The sequence below is a fragment of the Plecotus auritus genome, assembly GCF_963455305.1.
Source record: "Plecotus auritus genome assembly, chromosome: 6".
NCBI lineage: Eukaryota > Metazoa > Chordata > Mammalia > Chiroptera > Vespertilionidae > Plecotus > Plecotus auritus.
The window spans coordinates 7,523,612-7,548,345 of record NC_137773.1 but is presented as its reverse complement, the minus strand read 5'-3'; the positions used below and the strand labels follow the sequence as shown (position 1 = coordinate 7,548,345).

The window sequence follows — 24,734 nt, the reverse complement described above, 5'->3', positions numbered from 1 at the left end:
ATTCACTCCTCCCCGTGCTGTAGGCCATTATGTGTGTGTTTTCTACAGTGCTCCTTCAATGGGAAATTTATTCTCATTTAGAGGAATATGAAGAAAGAGAAGGAAGGCGGAGTCAACTTCTGGCCACTTATGGGCGGTTAGAATCAGCCGTTTGAAAAATGGGCTTCTGAATCAGCAGAGATGTTGCAAAGTGACTGGCAGAACTGCGTACAAAGAGGTAGAATGCTGAGATGCCAAGAAATCATGCCATTTCCATGGCGGCTAATAAAAAGCCTGCATTGCTGAATTCAGGGCGAGGAAGGTTAATGATGATACATTCTTTTTTGGTATCGAAGATTAACAGGATAACTTGCATATTCAAGTCAATTCAGACACACTGCTAATGGAGGAGGCATGCAAAATTAATTTCTACAGCACCTCTCAAATTATGATCACTCACTCTTCTCTGGCTGCTGCTCTTAGTTTGGGTAGGAGCTGCATGCATACTTACAGGGGTGCACGCCACTGCGTAGTAGGGCATCTCTGGACCTGGGGAGTTGGGAGAGCTGGGGATGTGTTCCCTTCAGTCCTTAATCACCACCAGTCCTCTGCTGGGTGTTTCCCTGATGGGATATGTGCACTTTAACACGAGCAAGGTTGTTGCTTGGCAGGGATTTTGGTTTCAATAGTCAATGAGACAAAGGAACTGAGCTGAGATGAGAAGAGGGTGGGAGGTGGGGCAAAGACTGCGAGAGGAGGGAAGAGCTGCTCTCTCTTCATGCAAGAGATTCTCCGTGTAGAGTTGGGGACAGCGTCTTTGGGTTACTGCTGCCTTGAGTCCTATTGAGGACCAAGGCTCAGGTGACATAAAAACCGGCTCTGGAATCTAAACACCTGAGCGTGAGACCCAGTGCAATATCTTACGCAATTTGCTCGATTTCGTCAAGCCTCACTGTGTTCATTATGATCAACAGGGGAAAGAATAATACCTACCTGAGACCCGTATGTATTTTTTAATTTTGGTAGAATTTACATGTAGTAAAATGTACACATCTTAAGTGCACAGATCAGGGAATGTTTTACATATGTATATACCCATGCAACCACCACCCACGTCAAGAGATAGCGTATTTCCATTGCCCGGAAAGTTACAGATGGATATTTTAAAAAGTAAATAATTATAGTTTTCACTTTTATAGTGCTTGTCATGGGCCAGGTGTGCTACTGTGTCTAGTGTTTTACATATGTGATCTTGTTTCATTCTCAGAACCTTGTGAAGGGAGGTGCTCTTATTATCTCCACATGAAGATAAAGAGACAGAGATTAAGTGACTTGCCCAAGGTTATAAGGACAGTAAGGTTCCTGCTCTTAACATCCACGCCCCATCACTGACTCTAACACTTGCCCTGGGGCCTGATGCCTTATTAAGTGCATCAGACAAATGACAGTGGAGCCTCCTTAACGCGGACATTTCTTTCCATTCCTTCTCTCCTTGTCTGGGGCTGGTAGGCTGTGCATGATGCGCTAGCAGGAGAGTTTGTGAGGGAAAAGGCAGGTTGCATCCCAGCTTCAAACGTCAGGTGCATTGTGGGCGCTCATCGTCCTCCACTGTTGTTCCCAGGAAGCCCTGCCCCAGCTCCCTCTCAACCATCACTGCTTGGTAAAGTGACAATGTGACACACTTATTGGTTAGATCACCTGGGCAGTTTTGGCTGCTTAACCATCGTTGGGCTCTATCCAAACCTTGTCCTTATGAGGATCTAAAATATTCAAGTGAAAATCCCTCCATTCCAAGCCCCTTTTAGCTCTCTTGTCCCAGATTCCCCGTATTTATATTTTCCCCATCAGCCCCCGTTCAGACCCCAGGACTTGCTGGTTTTCCTTCTCTACCCTTATTTTCTCCTTCTCCTCTTTGTCTTCTTCCCCTCCTTTCCCTTTTTCTTCTTTTCAGTTCATCATGGTCTTCATGATCATCACCAAATAAACTGTAATAAGCCACTCACTCTCTGCTAAATGCACTGTAATTGCCCATTATAGATTCTTTGTGGGAGGCATCCATGGTTAATGTGTCTTTCATAGAGTTGAATTCACGCTTAACCTTTTGTACTAGATCATTTTCAGACACATTTAGCTAGCCATCCATTTGACATCTGTGTCTGAATGTCAAACTCAACATTTCCAAAATAGTCTTCATTGCATTCATGAAAACCTTCTCCTCTTCCATTATTTTTCTGCCAGTCATTTGGAGCTAGCCCTCAACTCTTCTTGTGCCTCATTTTTCACTTTCAATTAAGCACTAAGGCCTTTGAGTCTTTCTTATATATGCCTTGAATCTGGTCTCTTCTCTTGACCTTTACCACCTATCTCGTGGTCCTATTATTACCAGTCCATGTCTGCGTCAGGGGCTGGCCATGCCCGGGCACGGGTCTGGGAACTTTCATGAGTCAGGTTCTTGACTAGTGCAGGAAACGTTTCAAGATACAAGTCCAAGTGAAAGTGAGGCAAAGGAAGGGCCCCTGGAGACAGGATCAGAGGTCAAATCCAGAACCAGCTGCTGCTGCCCATTGCTCCCCTGGGTAGCAAGTCTCATAGGATAGAAGAAGCAAAGTATACACCTGAGGAAAGGATACACCTGAGGAAAGGGGGTATAGGCGTGCTCAAAGGAGAGGGCATGCTGTTATTCTATGTCCTGAGAGTTTTATCTGTTTTCGATACATGGACATTTTAGGGGAGGTCTCAAGGAAGCATCTCAACAGAATATTCATTAGATTTCCAGGCATGTTGTTTAGTGTGCTGGGTATTAAAATGGGGTCATTCTCTGGTTAGTTTTATCTTCATCTTGGGTTAGTCTGGATCTCACTGGTTTTTGTTACCTACCCCCCTGACTATGGTGATTTGAACCACCTTAGGCATCTTCACTCAGGGAGGATAGGGTTTTGTGATTTATCAGCTGGTGTTAATTGTTCAGCTATCCCGGCCGTTGTTCAAGTTTCTTCATTTGCTCAGTTTCTTCATTCCATTTGCCAGGGAATTTTCCTAGTTTCTTACTAATCTGCTTCACGATACACGCTTGAGCCATATACGATGCTAGGCACTTTATTCACTTCAAAAAGAAACGAAGGTGTGTAAGGACAAGCACACAGTCACTAGCTTCATCCATTTACTGTTTTCCTGTGGTGCACGACCACATAACACAGTCAACGGAGTCAAAGCCATTAGCTTTGCTCAAGGTCTTTTCAGAGCTAAAATCCTACTGTTTGATTTCAGAAGCAGCTAATCACTACTAAACTTAATGGAGGACATTAACATGCGAATGCAACAGGAAACATTTCTTTGAGGGTTCCATGCCACAGAAAGCTACGCTTCTCGAAAGGAAATTGTTCTTTTTGGCCTCAATGCTCAGGAAACTCAAGAACGTGGACGATTCCCTTTATCTCGCTGATGTCATGCCCGTGAGGAGCCACTGGGCAGCTGGAACCTTACGTTAATGTTTACGCTGGCATGCCATGTCTTCCTTCTCTCTTCTTTATGGCCTAAGATGGTAGATGAAGAAATACACAACCCATAATAAAGAGACTAACATGTCATGCCCCAAACAAAATATGCATGTCCGTTTCATAAAAGTACAATTTGAGATTTATCAGCAGGTGTTGTAGTGTAACCCCCATCTTACAAAGGACGCCTCAAAAAAGGTCGAATTATGGAGTCATTTATTAAAAGCCGGCGGCATACGAGGGAGCAAAAGTGCTCCAGACCTCGCAGCCCCGAACAGCTTGCCACATCTGGCTTATATTGGCAGAATATCACAAAGGCATTGATTACATCGTTGGGTCTGGAATGAGGAACTTGTTTTGCGAAAAAGCATTTTTACAGAAGAGCAACTTAGTTATCTAAAGTATCTACGAATCACTGAATCAAGAGAAACGCATTATCTGGGACCACCTGGACGATTTAGAATAATTGTGCTGTCCAGATTCCGGGACCACTGAGTCAACCAAAACTCAGTTATCTGTAGCTACTGAGACAATTTAGGATCACTATCTGTCCTGGGTCCCAGAGGAATGTGCTTCGATGACCAGTGAGATCACAATTAATGGGATATTCAAACCGCCATCAAGGGAGTATTCAATCATACATAAGGTCAGAAAATCAAAATAACTTTTAAATGAGTACAGAACCCAAAACAGCAAGGTTAAAATATTAAACAGCAATTTTTACCCAAGTATGGTTGCTACCATACTTCACAGGGACTGAGCGTATTTGCAAACCCAGCGTGTCTCATTTTCTGTGTGCTTCTATACTGTCCCGCCAGTTGACCGGTTCTTTATTACACTTGGACTGCCCAGGGGCGAGGGCCATATATTGTCCTCTCTTTGTAAGAAAGCTCATTACCGGTCATTGACTGATACTTACTCTCTTTATTTCCTCCCTTCTCATACTAAACCAGTTTCCTCTTCATTCGCTTTAGAATCTCTTTGATCCTTCCTTTTAAATAGTGGGCCTACGTGTGTGAGTCATTTCTGAAATCACTTTTGCTGTGGGCCTTCAGGGGAGGGCTCTGTTGGCTCATTGGCGTGGATCGAGAAATGAAGGAGAAGCCCCCGCCCCCTCAGGCTCCCTCCAACCTCCACCTTCTCAGCTGAGTCCTGTTAGAAAAGCAAACCAGGCCAGAAGGAGACATTCTCCCCATTTCCATTTTGATTTAAAGGGGGGAGGGATGACAATGATTTTCCTCCTGCGTCTTTGAAGTGTGTTTCCAATTCTTCAGCTGGTTCCCTGTTTTCCCTTTGTAATAAACAGCACTAGATTTCAAATGTGTGGGGCTCTCCACGCACAGGACCCCAGCCTCCTCGCCTTGGCACTGTGATGGGGAAGATGAGGGAAAGATGATTGGAAACAATCACACAACCATTCCATTTTGCTAATGCTTGAATCCAGGGGAATTTTCTCATTTAATTCTCTGAAATGAAGGGCCCCTCTGTTAGCCTTAAAATGTAAACCAGAGGCCTTTAATGTGCGCTTTCCCCAGAAATGGAATACCGGCTGCTCATATTGATCCAAAACACTGCTGTGGATTTTTTTGTTTTCTTTTGTGTGTGTGTGGTTTTTTTGTTTTGTTCTTTTCTATATTTGTAAGTTTTGCGATTGCAGTGATATGATATAGGATTGTTTGAGTGTGGCTTGAGGATTGCTGGTAAGTGGCATTGTTATTCTAAGCTGCAAGCAGAAATGTAAAAGGATGCTCTGAGAAGGCTTGCCTGAGCTCTCCTTGTCTATCCACACACAAAGGGAACACGAAGATCCGAGACATTTTTCCCAATTATTTCAATTTGTACCCGCCTCTTGAAACTCAATTCTCCGAGTCTGGTGTTTCAGACAAAGCACACTTTGTGTGAATGATACAGATAATAGCTCCGAGCCCATTTCATTCCAGCCTGGACCAGGTGTTTTGTTGAGTGTGTGCGTCAGCTACAGCTAAAGGACCTTGCATTTCCAGCATGCTCTGTTTTGCACCCAGGAACGTCTGAGGGAGAGCACAGATCCCATGCCATGTTACACATAGTAACTGCAACTGAATTTGTGTAATGCTTTCTCGTGAAAAAAGCCATTTTAATCCCCATGTTTTGGAGGAAGGGAGGTAAAATGTCCTGTCTGAGGTCACACAGCCTGGCAGTAGTAAGGCTGTGTTCAAGCCTAGGTCTGTAAACTCTCAACCCAGAGTTGTACCCATTTCCCTGTACCTGCCTCCCCTAGGGGGAAAGCCAAGAATGAGAAGATATTGCCAGAATGGGTGCTCAGGGCAGGGGTGACGGTGAAGAAACACCAAGGTCTTGTTTCTTCAAGGACAGCACAGAAGAATAAATTTTGAAATAACGCTAAGTAGAGTTCTAATTCTGAGAGTTGCCTTAAGTGTAAGCAGACAGGGCTCACTCTCTGAAATTAGCAGACATTTATTCATCTGATGCTTGTTAGGATCCTACTGCGTGACAGGCATTGTGCCTGGAACTGTGGGAGACGTGACTTGATTGAAATTAGATACCTCACCCCAGGCTCTCACTGTCTTCTGAGGAAAATATGGTGAAAGGTTGGAGGGTCATGATCACTGTTGGCTAGTTAGCTGCGGTGACATGAGTAGCTGAATAAATGGTTGGTTGGATTAAAAAATATGAAAGAAATGAGTGGCTGGACTAAAGACTAAATCACAGAGTTGATGAATGCTCACTGTTGTTTAATTCTAGGACTGGGATTTCTGTTTGTTTTTTATTTCCCTGGGACTGTAACCCTTACTAAAAGAGAACAAGAGAGCTAGCCATTAATCAAACCAACCAACCAGAGTGTTTAATTTTCTATTTAAAGAGCTTATGGGACCCAGCAAATTCAAGGGTGGCTGCCTCAAGCCTGCCAAATCCAGGGGTTGGGAGTCATTGTCTGCACCCAGGAGCCTGTGAATGATGTTGGATTCATGTTGGCCCTTGAGTTGGGCAGGTCTGTGTCAGAATCTAGCCTCTGTTGCGGTCCCACTAGTTAAGAGGTCACACTGTGACCCTGGGCAAGCTCTTGGAGCTCCTATTTTCTCACCTGTAAAGTGGGGACAACACAATATGCAAGCTTGGATAGGATTAAATGCATTCCCAACATGATGCCTACAACCCAGCAGGAGCTCAATGCATTGCATATCTCTCAAACTCAATATTCCACTCTCACACTTCTGCTCACTTCCGATGGCTTTCCAGGCAAATGGCTTCTGTCCTTTATGGAAATATATCTGTTATCATGACTTCTGATAAGAAAACTCATGTATGTATGTGACCATGGACTAGCTTAGAAAGGCTTGATGGTGGGAATAATTTAAGAAGATATTCATTGTCTTGGGTTGGGTTCTCAGAAGCAAGCTCTAAGATGAGGCCTGGGGAAGGTAACTTACTTATTAGGCAGTGTTTCAAGAACCACTGCTAGAGTAAAGATTGAAATTCATGGAGCCAGGCAACCGCATAAGTCTCCAGAGGGAACAGGGGCTGGGGTGAAGGGATTAAGGGATTCTGTGTAGCGTGATGCAGAGAGAGGCAGTGGGTCTGCAATGATAAGCCTGGAGGAGTGAGGATGTAAGTCTGTTATAACAGGTGTCCTAAGTGCTTATAAATTGATTCGAATGCCAGATGTCACTGAATTGGAACCAAATGGGGTCAAGGGATAAAAGACACAATTCCTTGCAGTCAAAAAGCTACCATGACTCATTTCTCCTATTGCGTGAATGTGAAATGGAGCACGTTGCTTTGATGGGAACCCTCTTCTCAAGCCTTCCCAGATTTGTTCAGTATAGAGGCTACTTGGCTCAGCCCCAAGGCATCTCGTCTGCGTGTCCTTCCGTAAGCCAGGGTGAGGAGGTGGGGGAGGCAGTGTGCTAGCAGGCTGAGCTACACTCATCTGGCATGGCATCACAAAGGCAATCATCCTAAGCATTAGGGCACAAGTCAAATTTGGGATCATGACTCAATTGGCCATATCTGCACCTTTGTTTTTCTAAAAGAACTTTCTTTTTTGTTGTTAATCCTCACCCAAGGATATTTTTCCATTGATGTTTAGAGAGAGTGGAAAGGAGGGGGAGAGAGGAGAGAGAGAGAGAAACATTAATGTGAGCGAGACACTTAGATTGGTTGCCTCCCACATACGCCCTGACCAGGGCCAATCCTGAAGTATGTGCCTTTGACCCGAATCAAACCTGGGACCCTTCTCGAACCCAGGGCTGACATCTTACCACTGAGTCAAACCAGCTAGGGCCTAAAAGCACTTTCTATGGAACTGGATGGTAGTTGAATGAGTGCGCTGGAAGGGAGGAGGCCATGGCAGCATGGTCAGCAATGGCAGGGTGCATGATCTCAGAAGGTGTGAAGGGGTAGCTGCAAGTGCAGGTAGCTGTCTGCACACTGATTCAGCTTCGGGAGGTGTGATGATAGACAGGCCATGTCTGTAGCCACTCCACATCATCAGAGAAATGTCAACGGAAGCCTTTCATTACTTGCTACTTGAGGCGGTGGAATGATCACCATGATTAGATCCTAATTTGATAAGCCCTAAAATCAATCTATGATTCTCTCAGTCACATGCTCAAAATGCATATGTGTACACATGTGTACAGCACATCTCATCCATCAGCAAGCTGTGTTGACACTGCCTCCAGACTGTACCCCCATGAACTCTGGAATCGTATTTCCTGGGTTTAAATCCCACCTCTGCCACTTAGGTGTGTGATCTCTCTGAGCTTCAGTTTTCTAATCCATGAAATAGGTATAATGATATACTTCTTCATAGAGAGAATATGTGGTAGAGAGTGAGGACTCAATCAATATTATACCTCTTCTTTCCCTCTACAAAAAGCTTCCTCAGTGTTCTCATGCCTCTCTTTCTAGACCCTCCCTCCTCTCTTCATTAATCTCTACCTAGTGATTTATCTCCACCTATTAATCAAACTCTGTACCATGGGCCATGGGGTCTAATGAGACCTGGCCCCAGTCAGGCTCTCCAAGTTTATTGTCTCATATGCTCTCCATTTCCTATAATTCCAGTCACACTCACCTCCACGTGATATCCCTCCAACAAGCTAAGCAGATTTCCACCCCAGGGTCTTTGCATGCCATTTCTTCTGCTTGGGATGCTTGTCCCTGAGATCCTTGTAAGTAGTTCCCTTCTCACCCTCGGGTATCAGCTCAAGTGTCTCCATCTCAGGGAGGCCTTCTTGACTGGCCACGTGAGGCAGTCTTCCCTGCTCACTCCAGCCCCTGCCTCTCCCGCTGCCCCATTCACTGTTTTGCAGGCAGCAGACAGTATTTGTTGCTGTAGCATCAGCTCTCAGGGATCTGCCCAGGTCTCCTGGGATCCATGATCATTTCTGTGCATAGCTCCAGGAAGGCTTTCTCTCTCAGCAGCCAGCTCCAGCCTCGCAGGGCTGCCCTCCAGCTGTGGGGGCCTGCTTCTCCTGGGCACCGAGAGCACCCACAGTGCCTGGGGCTGTCCATCCCCAAGGTTTCACCACTCCCACTGCTCTGCCCCTGTAGCCCATACTGTCTGCGGAGCTCCCAATGTGAGACTTGCCTGCCTTTGTACCCTGCCTGGCCTCCTTCCCTCATGGCCCTTCTAGAGGTTTCTGAAACACCTCCTAATAAGTAAGTCACATTCACCCAGGCTTCATCTTAGAGCTTGCTTCTGGAGACTCTAATCCAAGACAATGAATACCTTTTTAAATTATTTCTGATACCCCAATAGCATATAATATCCCCAAGAACAGTGCCTGCTGTAGTAACTATTCATTAATATAAATATGTTGCATGTAGACTATCAGAGCTTACAAATACTATTTAATAAAAGAGAAACATGCAAATTGACCATACCTCCGCTACGCTCACCAGCCAATCAGAGCGAGTATGCAAATGAACCCAACCAAGATGGTGGTGGCCACAGAGCTGGAGCAAGCAGGAGGCTTGGGTTGCCCCTGGCGATGGAGGAAGCCAAGCTTCCCGCCTGCCCTGGCTGGCCCTGGCCTCTGCTCAAGGCTACAAAGTTTCAATTATAGAGGATAAATAAATCCCAGATACCTGTTCCCAGCCTGCCCTGGCCTCTGCTCAAGGAGGTGCTGAAAAAAAACAAAAAGGAGGGGCTGGGAGCTTGGGTCGCTGGGGGCCATGGCCAGCCTGCAAACAGCCATCAGCCCCTCACCCAGGCTGGCCAGGCACCCCAGCATGACCTCTACCCTCATCCGGGACACCCTTCAGGGCAAACCAGCCGGTCCCCACCCATGTAACAGGCCTCTATCTATACTAATAAAAGGGTAATATGCTAATTAGACTGGAAGACCTTCCAGGAGACCTTCCGGACATTCTTCTGGACAAAGCCATGGTGGCGGGGCTGAGGTAGAGGCGGTTAGAGGCCAAGAGGGGAGGGCAGTTGTGGGTGATCAGGCTGGTGGGGGGGCGGAGCCATTGGGGGTAAGCAGACCAGCAGGGGGGCCAGTTGGGGGTGAGCAGGCCATCAGTGGGGGTCAGTTGGAGGTGATCAGGACAGCTGGGGGGACAGTTTGGAGTGAGCAGGCCAGCAGGGGGGCAGTTGGGGGCAAGCAGGCCAGTGGGGAGGGCAGGTGGGGGCGAGCAGGTCAGTGGGGGGGGCAGTTGGGGGTGAGCACACTGGCACGGGGGGCAGTTGGGGGTGACCAGGCTGGTGGGGGGGCATTTGGGGGCGAGCAGGCTGGTGGTGAGGTGCAGTTGGGGGTGAGCAGGCCGGCAGGCAGAGTGGTTAGGGGCAATCAGGCAGGCAGGCAGGCAGGTGAGCGGTTAGGAGCCAGTAGTCCCAGATTGCGAGAGGTATGTCCAACTGCTGGTTTAGGCCCGATCCCTGTAAACCAGCAGTAGGACATCCTTCGAGGGGTACCAGATTGGAGAGGGTGCAGGCCGGGCTGAGGAACACTCCCGCCCTGTGCACAAATTTCATGCACCGGGTCACTAGTTATATTTATAATCAGTGTGACATTTTTAGACATAAACATACATTTTCTTAAATATTCCAGCACTTACATATCGATTTACCCTTCCTGCTGTCACTGTGAGTCTGAATGGCAAGTACCAACTTTTTGTAGGATGTTTGCTTATAGGTTTAGTACAATGGCATGCTTTATGCTAAGTATAATGGATGTATGGTAAAAGCAATAGCTTGGGTTGGACTTTAAGTGAGTATTTACAATAAGGTTCTGAAAGTCCATTTCTTTCTTAGGATTTCACCTCCCTGGGATATCTGACGAGGATTTTTACAGCTGCCAAGTTCTGAGGTCTTCTAAGTAGTCTGTGTTGGTTTAGCTGGGGAGATGTGTTTTGGTCCTGGGGGTTCATAAAGTGAAGAGGTCCAACATGTGGAGGTGGTCAGGAGGAGAGTGAGGGATGGTTCTGGACCTTGTAAACAGGCGTGTTTTCTGGTAGGTGGGGAAGTGAATTGTGAAGCGTGCGTTAGGGGAAATGCCAGTAGAGTTGTAAGAGGCTTGTAACCTGAGCCGGAATATGAAGTTTGTGGATAGTTATTGATTTCCCGGTGGGTGGAATTACTTTTCTCCCTGTCCCACCGGCTGGAGGAGTGAGGTTGTGAGAAGAAATTGCTATCCATCAGGCTGGAGAGGTGTCTGTGGAGGTCCCTGCAAGGCTGGCTGGCGGGACCAAGTGGCCTCTGACACGTGCAGATGCTCCCGAGCCGTGGAAGAAAAGCAGCTGAGCAGAGCTGCGCTTAGGCTGCTCAGATCTTGCCCCGGAGAATTTGGAGTTTCAATTACTTGTTTGCCAAAAGGCCCGGGTGAGGGCAGGGTGATCCTTGACAGCCACAAGTTCCTCACCTTCCCCCAAGAGGGTTGAGCTGAGCTGAATTCTCCTTGCAGTCAATAGGAGCTGAATGAGTTTCACCTTAGAGCCTGTGAAAATCGAGCAGGAGTGAAGAGTGGATTAACCCGGGGATTAACCGGTGCTGGTGAGGAAGGAAGGGCTGGCTGTGAGGGGAGTGAAATTTCAAGTGCAGGCAGCCACGGGCAGGCTTAGAAAGGGGGCGAACACACTGAAGATGTGACTGTCTTTAACCTTGCTCCCATAGTAGGAGAGGGGCTCCAGAATGCTCCCAGTCTCCTCATTCTGCTGATGGAACCAGGATGTGCCTGGGGTGCCAGTCTCATCCTCGTAGATTTGATGGGTGGCTCTTTTGGTTCTCCCTCCCACCATCTCAGCTGCAGGGAAGTGGCTTCTGTGTGTGGACATTGATTCCATGCACATGCCTCTGTGGACCCTCCCTCAGTTCTGGGCTCATACTGAACCCATACCTCCCAAAAAACCTTGAGGGATGATGGTGTACCCCGGCTTCCAGAGACAATATGAATTTAGAATGTGGGGAAAGCACACCTTTTGTTTTCAGCTTCAGGCCTCAGTTTTATTTATGGGATGATGACAAGAGTCTCACTTGTTGTCCTGTTACACAGACAATGACCACAGAGGGTGACAAATGGTGAGGCAGAAGTCAAGTCCGGGCACTACAGGAGCACAGAACAGGGTCACCCAGATCAGAGGTGGGTGTCAGGAATATTGCCTTAGGCGCAGTGGTTCTCAACCTTTCTAATGCCTCGACCCTTTAATACAGTTCCTCATGTTGTGGTGACCCCCAACCATAAAATTATTTTCGTTGCTACTTCATAACTGTAATTTTGCTACTTTTATGAACCGTGATGTAAATATCTGTGTTTTCCGATGGTCTTAGGCGACCCTGTTAGCGGTTCTCAACCTGTGGGTTGAGAGGGTTGCCTAAGACCATCGGAAAACACAGATATTTACATCACGATTCATAAAAGTAGCAAAATTACAGTTATGAAGTAGCAACGAAAATAATTTTATGGTTGGGGGTCACCACAACATGAGGAACTGTATTAAAGGGTCACGGCATTAGAAAGGTTGAGAACCACTGCCTTAGGGGATTCACATCTCCGTGAAGATCTAGATGGCAGGAAGCAGTTAGTGAGGAGAAGATGGGTGGGTAAGAGCATTATGGGCAAAGAAATAATGTACAAAGGTCCAGCAAGAGGAGAGACAGGGCTGGGTAGCGTGGGAGGAGGGGGCTGGACAGGTAGAAGGGCTTGGTCACAAAGAGCTTACCAATCACCCTCAGGGCAATAGGAGATGCCTGAGAAACTTCAAGGAGGGCCTCATGGTCAGGCTACAGTTTGGGGAAATTTCTGCTCCTGAGACTGAAAGTGGGGAGGCCAGTGTGGGAGCCTTGGCACAGGAGATGGAGGTGCATGTGACTTCATGGTGAGGAGTGGGTGTTGGGGAGAGCGAGGAGGAATCAAATTTGCTGGTTGACTGTGTGACGGGGATGTCTTCACCCTGAGAGGGAGCTGAGGAGCAGGAGCAGGCCTGTGCACAGATGGGAAGTTGGGACATGTTCTCGGGAGTGTCGCCCTCCTAGGGCCACGGCCACTGATGCATTTTAGCCTGATGCATCTCCAGGTGGTTTTCCAAAGGATCTCCATTTCATTCTTTCTGTGGGGCTGATACTGGGGAGAAAGAGGTGAGGAAAAGGACCATCTTATTTGCAGCGTCCCTGGGCCATGAAATGATTGCAAAAGCGTGGCCCATTTCAGGAGAGCTGTGCATTCAGGCACTAGCACCTTCTACCACAGGACAAAACTTTCTGGAAAGAAAGCAGGGCCCAGAAACACTGCAGCTTCCTCTCTGTAGCCACTTTGACACATGAAGACTCTTTTCTATGAAAACTCTGCAGGCTCCGCGGTACCTGGTCTGAATTGCAATTTAGACTTGTCACTGGCTGGCAGGTCTTCAGCTTGTGTCAGGCACTGGGTCCCAGGCTGGGTTTGCAGGTCTTTCACACTCATTGCCTCTGCCTAGAAAGATTGATCTGAGGCTCTGCAATATTTATCTTTTAAGTCATTTGTGTTTGTTTGCTTGACAATCAAGCTGCAATTTAGAGATGCTGTTTCTTGAAGCCTTGCGGACTAATATGATTTCACAGCTCCAATTACAAAGGAGAAAAATCATTTCATCTCCAAACAGAGGAGCCAGACGTTTCTGAGAAATCATGGTTCACAAGAAGACAAAAGTACTTCCGAAAAACAGGCTCCATTATTAATGGCTTCCTCGGCTAAAATCTTGCTGACTTTCAGCACCAGGAGGCTTTGTCTTGTTGGGGATACAGTTTTTGATCTGTAAAGTAGATGACTTTCAGATTGCTAAACCGCTGCAGCGCCCACAACCACAGTGGTTTGTAAATATGTCCACTGCCTTTCCCTCAGCAAAGGTATCCTCCTTCCTGCTACTTCCTCTGCACCTATATTCTCTGGAATCATAGAATATTTGATGGGGTTTAACAATCATTCAGTTCAGCCCTTCATCTGATACTTTAAGGACATCTTTTAGTATGTTTTCTTATTGACTTCAGAGAGGGGGAGGGAGAGGGAGAGAGAAATAGAAACATCAATGAGAAATATCGATCAGCTGCCTCCTGCATGTCCCCTATTGCAACTCGGGCATGTGCAAACCAGCAACGTCCTGGTTGCTCAACCAACTGAGCCACAGGCTGGGCTCATCTGATACACTGAATGCCTCTCCATAGGCAACTACTTCTGCTTAAACACTTCTAGGATGGAGAGCTCTCCACTAGACCTTTCCATGAGAATTTACTAATTTTGCTCAATTTTAATTAGAATTTAAAGTCTAGTGACTTCCCAAGGAGATCTTTGTTAATATCTAAAGAACTCCAAACTGGCCTATTCTCTGGGATTCATATCTTTGTGATAGAATCTAACAGAGGTATCACAACTAGAATCCCAACAGAATGAATTTAAAAATACACACACACACACACACACACACACACACACACACACACACAAAAAAAAAAAATCTGGTCTTAATTATTCCATAGCTCTGTTTTTATGGCCAGTCTGAACAGGTTGAGGGAGGGACCAGAATGGTGAGTGATTTTCTATGGGAATCTTAACCTAATGTTTAACATTAACATTTTTACATGGAGCCTATATTCTTGAATTAGTTATTTAATGAAAAGTTTCCTAAAAATAATAAAGAAAGGAAAGTGAACAATGAGGACGCTCAAGCACATCTGCACTGCCTTCGTTCCAGAATGCCGGGATATCCTGCTTCCTGTCATCACCAGAGAGCTGAAGGAACTGCTCGAGCAGAAGGATGATGGGTCCCAGCAGCAGCTGCAGGAGAAGAGGTACTGCGTGGAGTTACTCAACAGCATTCTGGAGGTGCTCAGCTCTCAGGATGCGGTGAGTGCTCATGATGACATAGATATCCTGGACGCAGACCAGGGCCGAGCTGATGAAGCTCTAAAATGTTTGTGCTGACGAATGGCAATTGAAGTCTAAAGATGAAGGTCAATGGCTTGCTCAGTGGGCCTGCTTCTCCAGGGACTAACCCCCATGACTGTGAAAGATGGCCTGGGGATTGGAGTTGAGAATATGTGGACATATTTCTCATTGGACAGTCTTGTGGTGTAGGTAATACATATTGCAGGCTTTTTAGATGACTGGTCCATTTCCAAATCCTGGTTTGCAGGGGCAAGAGGGGCAGTTTCCCATGCCTACATGGCCAAGAGAAAAACCTCCTACCTCTTTCTTCGCTGATTGGATTTAATCTTATTTCTCCAGTTATCCCCTGCAATGGAGAAAATGGTTAAGAGTTATTCTGGATGAGCAGATTGCTCAGGAGTGATGCCCAGGAGGTGTTTGCCCCTAGATGGGCTGCTTTCAGAGGACAGGGTAGAACCAAACAATCAATTAAGTCTTTTCTAAGTGTTAGTGTAAGCTTTCCTCCTCCTCCCTCCCAACCCCCACTCCCAGAAAATTCTCAGAGAAGGACTTTCTGGATGAACTCTATCTGTGATTGACTATAATTAGAAAACTCTGCAGAACAATGCTCCTTCACTGCTCATATCCCATAGTCAACCATCACTATCAATTTCTTTGTGTTTCTCTCTTTTGTGTCATTCTTTCCATCCTTGTTTTCCTAATTAAGCTTCCTCTCATCTCATTACTATGAAAATGCAGCAGCGTGCTTGCTTTTTTCAAGCATTCATTCATTCATTCATTCACTCATTCACTCATTGTATATATGGTGCACCAGGTGTGTGCCAGGTATTGGGTATACAAAGGCATGGTCTCTTAAGAAAATCTTTACAGACATATAAATAAGCAATTGTAATATAACCTATCAACTAAAATCTACATGCATATTAGGAGTCCGGAGCCACAAAGACTCTGTGTGTGTGTGTGTGTGTGTATAAACATTTTTGTCAAGGAAGCCTTCACCAAGAAAGTGAAGCTTCAGCTGGGTGTTCAAGGGTGAATAATTAATGATGGCAAATGCTACTTTATTTCCTATTTTGTCGGCACTGTGCTGAATGCAATCCATGCCTTCGTTCTGCTCACTTTAATCAGTGCCCAAGATTGTTATCCTCATTTTACAGATGAAGAACCTGAAATTCATAAGCTTAATGTTCAACTCTAGACAACAAATAAATTGCATGGTCAAAATTCAAACCCAGGTTGGCCCAACTCCAAAGTCTTCATGGTGATAGGCATTGGGGATACAAAAGCTTAGTCTTTGTCTTTTTCTTTTCTTTCTATCCTCACCCTTTTCCTTGGGGAGAGAGTGTATAATACCCCAAAACTTGGCTACTCAAGATTCACTCTGTGATGTTATGATAATGGTGGTGTTTTCATATATACACTCATGAGCCAGTTGTTGAACTGGCCCTAGTCTTTGCTATTTGATCTTTAAAAAAAACTTGTTAAGGGAGAATTCTGTCTTAACTCACACAGTGCGGGGACATGAATGTAGGCCTAACATTTCTCCAGAAACATTCCACAGAATGTTACCTCTTCCTGTTGAAAAGAATTTACAATGTTCCTTATATTTCAGTAATGCTCACATCCCTTTTCGTGTGGACGGTGCCCGTGGACCCGAGTTTGAGGACCACACTTTTAATGGGCTAGCTTCCAATTGCCCGAGTAGGGGAGGGTGGCCCTAGCTCACAGTTCATTAGTTCAGCCATGATTCAGGGATTCCACCCACCCCATGGAAGTGGTCCCCTAGAGTTCCATCCTAACAGGTGGTCATCACTGTGCATATTGGGTAACAGCAGACACTGGTAAGAAGAGGCACTGTCTCACACACCCTGGGCCGTGGGCCTTCAACGCAGAGGAGTGAGTGTGAGGCTCGGAGCTCCCCTGGGGGACTGTGGCATCTGGACTGAGGGTGTGTGAGAGGCATGGTTTCTCTCTCTGCTGCTTTCAGTGCGCTGCTTCCATTATGACTTCCTACTATGGGGACTGCCAGCCCTTTCCCCAGGGGGAGTACCTGTCTGCTGGATGAGTTTTTAAATACTGGTATTACCACTAGGTTTGGTACAAGATTTGGATGCTTTTGGAGCTTCCGACTAACCTCTCCAGCTCTTGAAGATGGAAATATCTCCACTTCTCAAGAGCTTTTTCTTTGACAGAAATTCATTCAGTATGATTACTCTGAACCAAATGGAAAGTCAGAAATCCCAAGTATCTAATCTAAATCTCTCTTGCTATGGTACAGAGTGGCTCTCAGCCCGGGCTGCACATTCACATCACCCACGTTGCTTTTCAGAAGCAGCCGAGCTGAGGCTGCAGTCCCAGCTCATCTGATTTAATTGGTCTGGGCTGGGCGGGGGCATCTCAATGACAACTTTACCAGGTGATAAGAACAGGCAGCCAGGGTGAGGACCACAGCTCAGTGCAGGTCTGCAACTTGAGCATGAATCCGAGTGACTTGGAAGAGCTATTAAAACAGGTTTCTGGTTGTTAAGTTGGAAGGATGGGGCCTGATCATTTATTTTTACTAACAAGTTCCCAGGTGATGTGGATGGTGCTGGTCCGGGGACCACACTTTAAGAATCACTGCTCTGATATGACCTAATTTTTTTCCCCATCTTCAGTATTCCCTGGAAATAGAAGAACAGTTGGGCCCATCCTCAGGCCTTTACCTTTCTAATTGAAGAGCCCTTTCCAGTCTATAAAACCTAGCATCTTGCAATATGGCATTTAATAAACCGTAAAATGGCAGGATCTTCAAGCCCATTCATTTGTACTCCTATATTCATTTTCATGCGACAGCGGAGACATGGCCTGTGCAAAGATCTGATTTTGAGAATCCAGACCATTGGATGTGCCATTTGGTTTCTACAGGCACCAACTTCTCGAAGTCAGAAATTAGGAAGAAAAATAAAAAAGGCTCCCAGGGTGAATATCCTGGAATTGTTTTTCTGGTTATTAGAATCCTCTCTGCTGATAACAGCATAGCCACCCATTGTTTCGTGGTTCTTTGTGGGCATCACAGAATAGCCCATCTGCCCTCCCCAAGCATAGACTAGGTCTGCCTGACGGAACCATTGCCCAGGGACAGACCATGTGTGGAAAGTTTGCAATTATAGTGCAGGATGCCAAGCTTCCTTTTGGGGCCATTGTGTGTTTGGGGGATGGGAAAGAATGCTTGTCTTCAATAGGTCGTCATTGTTCCAGGAGTTCCACCCCAGCACAGCAGGCCTGGCATGTGGAAGCTGTTTCCCTGTTATTACTTTATTCATTGTAACCCTGGGTGGCAGATGACTCAGGGCAGATGTCCGCCTTAGCCTGGGTGTCAGTATTTTTTTAATGATAGTGTTAAATTTCCTCATTCAGCTGCGTGAGTCGCACTTAGTGTAAGAAAGAGACAGGCTCGGGTGAAGGGTGAAAGGTCAGACTTCTGCCTCTAGTAACCCCTTTCTCCCCTCCCCGGCCAAGTTTAGTTGTCAACTTCCGTTGCTTTGAAAGGCAGTTTCCCACCAGCTTCGTTCTGTGCCTGGCCGTCTGCTGAGTCACTCATAAAATTTAATTTTGTGCCAGACCAGGAGGGAGTTGGTTTTCCCTCTTGAAACAGGCTTTTTGTTTTTATGTTTCATCCCTCGGAAGGAAAAGAGAGTCCTTGTTTGGACCCTGCCTGCCAATCACACAGCGGGGAAAGGTGGCTCCAGATTCTGAAGAGAAGGAAGTTGTTGTACCAGTATTTGCATCGTGGATATCATAGAGAATGCACAAAATCTGCTTTAAAGAAATAAACCCTTGGAGTCCATGGACTAGACCTGTGGGTCTTACCAAGGCGTCTTTCAGTCCTGACTGGTATGGGGGGATCTCAGACTTGGACTCATCAGCTTAGGCACATAGAGCTTTCGCCTCTGCATTTTCTCTTGCTTGGAATGTCCTCCCCAGCTCCCATTCTTTCTAGGCAAGTAAGACCCTCAACTCCTTTTAGCTTCAGCTCAAATAATGCTTCCCTTCTGAAATTTTCTCCATTCCACATCCTCTTCCTCTCGCTCCCCCACCCCCACGCCAGGCAGGTTTAAGGACTTCCTTCTCTGGCTTGTCATTACCATGCGTTCAGACTGATATTACGGCACTGGCTGCTCTGTCACACTTCCCTGTGTGTCCCTTGCCAGGCCTTGAACGCAGAAGCTCAGAGAGCAAGCCTCACCAGCTGGCTTCTCAGAGCTTACACTTCCAGCCTAGCCTCATACCAATCCCCCTTTTCTCTTCATCCTCCTGCTCCGTTAACATCCTCTCAACCCCTCGCCTGCCCAGCATTCCCTCACCTGTGGGCTGTGTGGGTGCCGTTGGCACTGCCAGAATGCATCCCCTCTCGTGGTCGCAGGAGCAGCTTATGCCTGCTCCGTGTAGCATCTGTGTGTCATCCTCTGTGACTTACCTGCCTGTGGAACCGGGAGCCCCTGATGAGAGAGGTCCACCACGCTGCCCTGCAGCTCTGCCCTCCCCTCCCCACCCCCCAATGGTGGCTGCACAAAACTATCTGTTGAAGGAATGAATAAGTATGAGTTGCCCAGATCAATGGCAGGCCCTGATGTCTCCCTTAGGTCTTTGGCTCTGAGTCTAATGAGATATATATGCCTTTTCCTCCTTTTGCTTTCCTTGGATGTGAGGCACAGGGGGTTAAATGAACCACACTCAGTTTATGACATGTTATCCTCATGGGTCTGTACAGGCCCTTCCTTATTTCTTGTGTGTGTGTGTGTGTGTGTGTGTGTGTGTGTGTGTGTGTGTGGTGTGTCTGTGTATTTCTTACCTTTCATCTCTATCTCCTGCTCCCACCCCTCTACCTCCCCCACCTGCTAGAGGTGATTTGTCAATATGTTGAACATGCATGTCTGATGTTCGGTGCATGTAGTTTTTAACACACACACACACTCCCATTCCCAGGCATGTCCCTCTCTGAAAAGGGACCAGGCATTGACAGCAGCAGGGCATTAGCATCTTCAGCTCTGCTAAGGTCCCCATGGGCGGTGTGCACAGGAAGTAGTCTGCCTGGAGGGTGTTCTTGGTCCAGAGCTGCCCTGACCTACCCACGTGTGAGAGAAGCAGACTCCACAGCTCTCTGCTTGGGTGCCTTCTGAAATGCAGCCTCCACGGCCACCCTGAGCTCCGTGCTCTCTCATAATCCTCGGCAGCCTGCCTGATGCAGGCGTGAAGGGAGGCTGATGCCTCCTCTATGCATTACCATTTAATTCCCAGGAATCAATACCACCGTGCAAAAGCGGCAGGTTTTATTCTATCCTATCTGCTCCCTCTTATCTCAAATAAAAGGCAGGGGGACAAGGCTTGCTGAAATTCTTTGTCTGGGGTGCATTCCAAGCAGAGAACAGCTAATTAATCCCCAACTTGCAGTTGAAATAGATCAAACCCTCTTGCTGTATCCAAGGCCATTTTCTTTATTCCCTTGCGCATCCCCTGCTTCCATGGCATTAAATGTGCCTTTGCTAGACCAATGGAATTGTAATATGAGTTCACGGACAGTGACATCTGATACACGTTTTCCCCCCAGCACCTTAGCCTGTAAAGTCTTTCCTCATAAGTCATAATTGCTTGCTTCTGGCCATCAATGGCAAGGTAGGCTTTATTATCCCCATTTTATGAGTGAGGAAGCTGAGTCTCAGAGAGAGGTTGGGTGATCCTAACTGAGGTCAGAGAGTTAGTAAAGGGCAGAGCTGGGGGGGAGTTCCCATCTCACTCCAAAGTACTGGCCTCCCACACGCCATGCCACGCCCCCCACCACTGTGCATTTACACTTTCCCAGCATCAGTTCCCTGGTGGAGGGGCGAGCACAGGCCCTGGAGTCTGGCCACATTCCATTCATATGCTCATCCTGCGGACACCCAGGGCCTGTCCTGGACCCTGTTTCGTATGCTGGGGTGATGATGGGGAGCAGAGAAGGCCTACATTCGAGCTCTGCTTCTTCCTAGCTGGGGACCTTGGGGAGTCCTATAATCTCGCTGTGCAGTGGGGTGCTGCTTCCCCAGGTGGTCAGGATTACAGGGAACCCAAGCACCTGTGAACACAGGCAGCTCCGCACCTGGCACACCATCCGCGTGCCGGTGGCTTCCCTTCCTCCCTCGCCGTCCTTCCTTCTTTCTCCTCCCTCTGTTTCAGGCTGCCTCTAAGACATCCCTGTCTCTCTTCTAAGAGCAGTAAAGGGTCAGTTGGCCTCCTGGGAGAATGGCAAACAGGTACCGTGCCCTTCCCACTGGAGGCAGCCCCTTCCCGCCAGCCTGCGGCACCAGCTGCTTCGGGGGAGGCTTGCCAAGGAAGATCTGCAGCCGGAGCAAAGCCGTTCCTGCAGGCCAGCTGGACTTCCTAAGTGTTCCCTGGGGGGGCTGAGAAAAGAGCCAGCTTCCTTTCCAGGGGCTCCTTGGGGTCCCAGAACTTCGGGGCTTAGGATAATTACTGCAGGGGGTGGTGAGCCGGGGCTGGCTCACACCAGCTCCTGAGAACCCAGCGTTACATTTTAGGAATCTTGTGAGTTATTTTATTAAATCACTGCCATTATTAAAAATTTATATAAATATCTATAAATAAATTAATTAATTAAAATCAGAGGCAACAAATAGATACTCAAAACGCATCACTTCCTGATGATCTCTACCCTCGCTTCTTGCATCTATTGGGTTCATTTGGCGGGAATACTGCGCAATGCTCTGCCGCCGCCCATTTCTTCCCAAGTCCGTGGTCAGTGACGTCACATTGGCAGCTTGAAATCCACCGTCAGTGAGGACTCACGCACAGGATCGCCAACACTGTATATCCAGACCTTTAGCTTTTCTTCCCTGAGAGCCCACTGGTAAACATGTGCCAACACATCACTGCCTGGGACTCAGAGGAATTGCAGAAAACAAGGCAAGCCCAGGGAAGCTGCCCACACGCCTCTTCTTCCCGTGGCCCTGGCTCTGCCGCCCTAAAGGTGCTCATGGGACTGAGCAAAGAGAAGCTGCTCCGGGGAGGCAGCGGCTTTTCAGACAGACTAAACACCACCTAGAGCAGAGATGTAGAAGGATGCTGCAGTTGCCATGGCAATGCTTACTGACTAGCAATGGCTTCTTCCTGGCCGTGTTGAGAATGTGGGGACCTACATAGGCCAGGGAGAGAGTGCCCAGGTTTTGCACAGGTGAGGGGTGGGGGGAGTGACCTCGAGCTGCGGGTTCGCTCTTCCTAAACCAGATGTTCAGTCCACACAGCTGCGGGAGAAGCACACTTCCCAGGGACAGTATTGTTTTTCCCTTCAGTAGGTTTTGACCTTTTGGCCTTAAATAGGCTTCAAAGATGAAAAAAAATTCATTTGGATTAGCAAACATCACAATAATCATTGTTACAAGGTAGAACCATCTATGGATACCAAACTGGTTGGGCTAAAGTATGAGGAGAATCAGGATATTTGCATAGTCTCAAGGTATCGTCCCAAAGTACCCACTTATTAATGACATAAGGAACGATAGTAACTGTACAGTGGAGAAACCTGACAGGTACCACCTTAACCAGGTGATGACAGAGAGCATCCCCAGTCAGGACATAAATCAGCATCCTGTGCCTTTTGACAAGATGTACTGAGGACACATACCACTCGTGTGGGGAATCATGCCAAAAAGGCACAGCCCGGATCTCATCACTAGAAAGCATTCAACAAACCCCAGTTGAAGGATATTCTACAAAACAATAGACTAGTGCTCTTCAAAAGATAAGGTCATGTGAAAGACCAGGAGACCCCATCACATATTGGAGGGGACTTAGGAACCATGGCAACGAAATTCACTGTACAATCCTGAACTGGGTCATGGACCAGAAACTAGACATTAGAAGGAAACTGGCTAAACTAGAATCAGGCCTGCCATTTGGTTAGTAGTGTTGTGCCATTGTGAATTTCCTGGTTTGATGGTTGCGCTCTGGTTATGTTAGCATGGAGGGAAGTTGGATGAAGAGTACATAGGCACCTTCTCTGCTACATTTGCCACTTTGCTTCAAGTCTGACATTTCAAAATAAAAAACATGTTAAAGATTAATTTTGCAGTGTGTAAGGGATGCTTGCCCACTTTCAGAGAATGCATTGGGAGGATGAGCAGTTCCCCAAAGTACACCCGTTCCAGCGTGAAGGGATGCTGATGGGTGAGGGGCTTTCTCTGCTTTTTCAGTTAAAACTACAAAATCTGCAGACAAATGACTATCCTGAGTAGAGGATTCTACACTGTTAACTGCTCCAGCCTAGCAAGAGGTGATCAAATGAGCAATTGGGCCATTGCGTGACTAAACCATCAGTGTGCACTAACTCAGGACTGAGAGGTGCGGAAGGGGCGGGTGGGGGTGGGAGTGCAAGGGAGCAGAGAGCCTGTCCTGGCCACGGGACCTCCAGGGCTGCAGCCTTGTCCTGGGCTCTCTGACAGCCCTGTCCACGCCATGATTCCTAGGCCAACTTTTGGGGCTTGAATGTCACCTGATCTTTGCTTGACAGGCTTGGAGAGTGGGTGGTTTAGCATAACTTCCCAGATGGTCCTTGGGTTGTTTAATCTCAGAGGATCCATCTGGAAAATTAAAAGACAGCTTTTGTTGATGGTTGACCAGAATTCCCCCCAATAAAATTAATAACCTAATACGTTCTGCTCCGTCAGCACCAATTAGAAATACTTCTTGACGTATTCTTCAATATTTTTTATCTGCCAGGACCAGAGTATAAAAGAGTTTGCCTGCAGGCAGATCCCTAAGGGCCTGGTGCATTCCCTTCTGCCCTCTATTCCATACCCACCTGGTGCCTCCCAGGGCCAGGATCAGGGTGAGGCAAGTGAAGCTTACCTAGGGATGGGGGCAAAGTGTATGGGGCGCCAAAAATGCACTGACCAAGGAAAATAATATTTCCATGCAGTATGGTTTGATACTTGGTTCATTATGTATTTTTTGCATTAATTTTTAGCTTTTAAACCAGCCGTGGGCAAACTACGGCCCGCGGGCCGGATCCGGCTGTTCTATCCGGTTCTCTTGCTCTCCCCTCCGCTCCTTTACTTTGCATTTATATTAGTTCACACAAACACTCCATCCATGCTTTTGTTCCGGCCCTCCGGTCCAGTTTAAGAACCCATTGTGGCCCTCGAGTCAGAAAGTTTGCCCACTCCTGCTTTAAACGGTGACATTAAGTTGGATTTGTCTGGATTATTGAGTTCTTGGGATGCCTCTTACATTTTGTCCCATGGGCAAGAGCCTTGATCTCTCCCCTTAGTGCTGGCTCCGTGTAGTGCCTCTTGCCAATACAGCACCTGTGGTAACAAAGCTGGGCTCTGCGCGTGAATGCGCGAGCGTGGCAGCTGGCAGGCGTGGAGAGGTGCTTTTTGGTTCACCTCGAAAGGATGCTGATGAAGGTTGCTGTCTGCAGGGAATCCCTGCATAAAAGCATGAGTTGAAAGGAACAGCCATTTACACTGAACCTTCCCTGGGCTAGCCACTTGCTTTCCAAAAAGCATTTCCTACATAATGTCTGAATTAAATCTCCCCATTCACAGTTGGCAGCGTGAGTTAAAAACCCGCTCAGCAGCAGAAAAATGCAGCTATGTTTGGTCCAGGTTACAGTTACTGAGGGAACTATAACTTTGATTTGCCCAACTGGTCTAAATGTAAATCTTTAAGAGAAGCATGGTGAGTGGGAAAGGAAGTGCTTGCTTTTTAAAGATGCCTTTGATCCACGGCTCTGTCTGTAGTGCCGCAGCTGCCACACGCAATCCGGGGGCAACAACCAGGGACTGTACCAGAAAAGTTTCCAGAAAACAACCCAAGAGTTCTAGAATGGACATTTTCTCAGAGAGAGTTCAGATAATAT

The 24,734-nt window shown here is 47.1% G+C and overlaps 1 protein-coding gene across 1 annotated transcript in view; it reads left to right on the top strand.

The window, feature by feature from the left end:
• The window catches only part of DOCK2 (dedicator of cytokinesis 2), a 373,091-nt gene that overhangs the window by 125,659 nt on the left and 222,698 nt on the right, over nt 1-24,734 (top strand). The window contains exon 26 of the mRNA XM_080676536.1: nt 14,646-14,797. Coding sequence (XP_080532662.1) covers nt 14,646-14,797 — 152 coding nt within the window. The remainder of the gene's footprint in view (nt 1-14,645; nt 14,798-24,734) is intronic.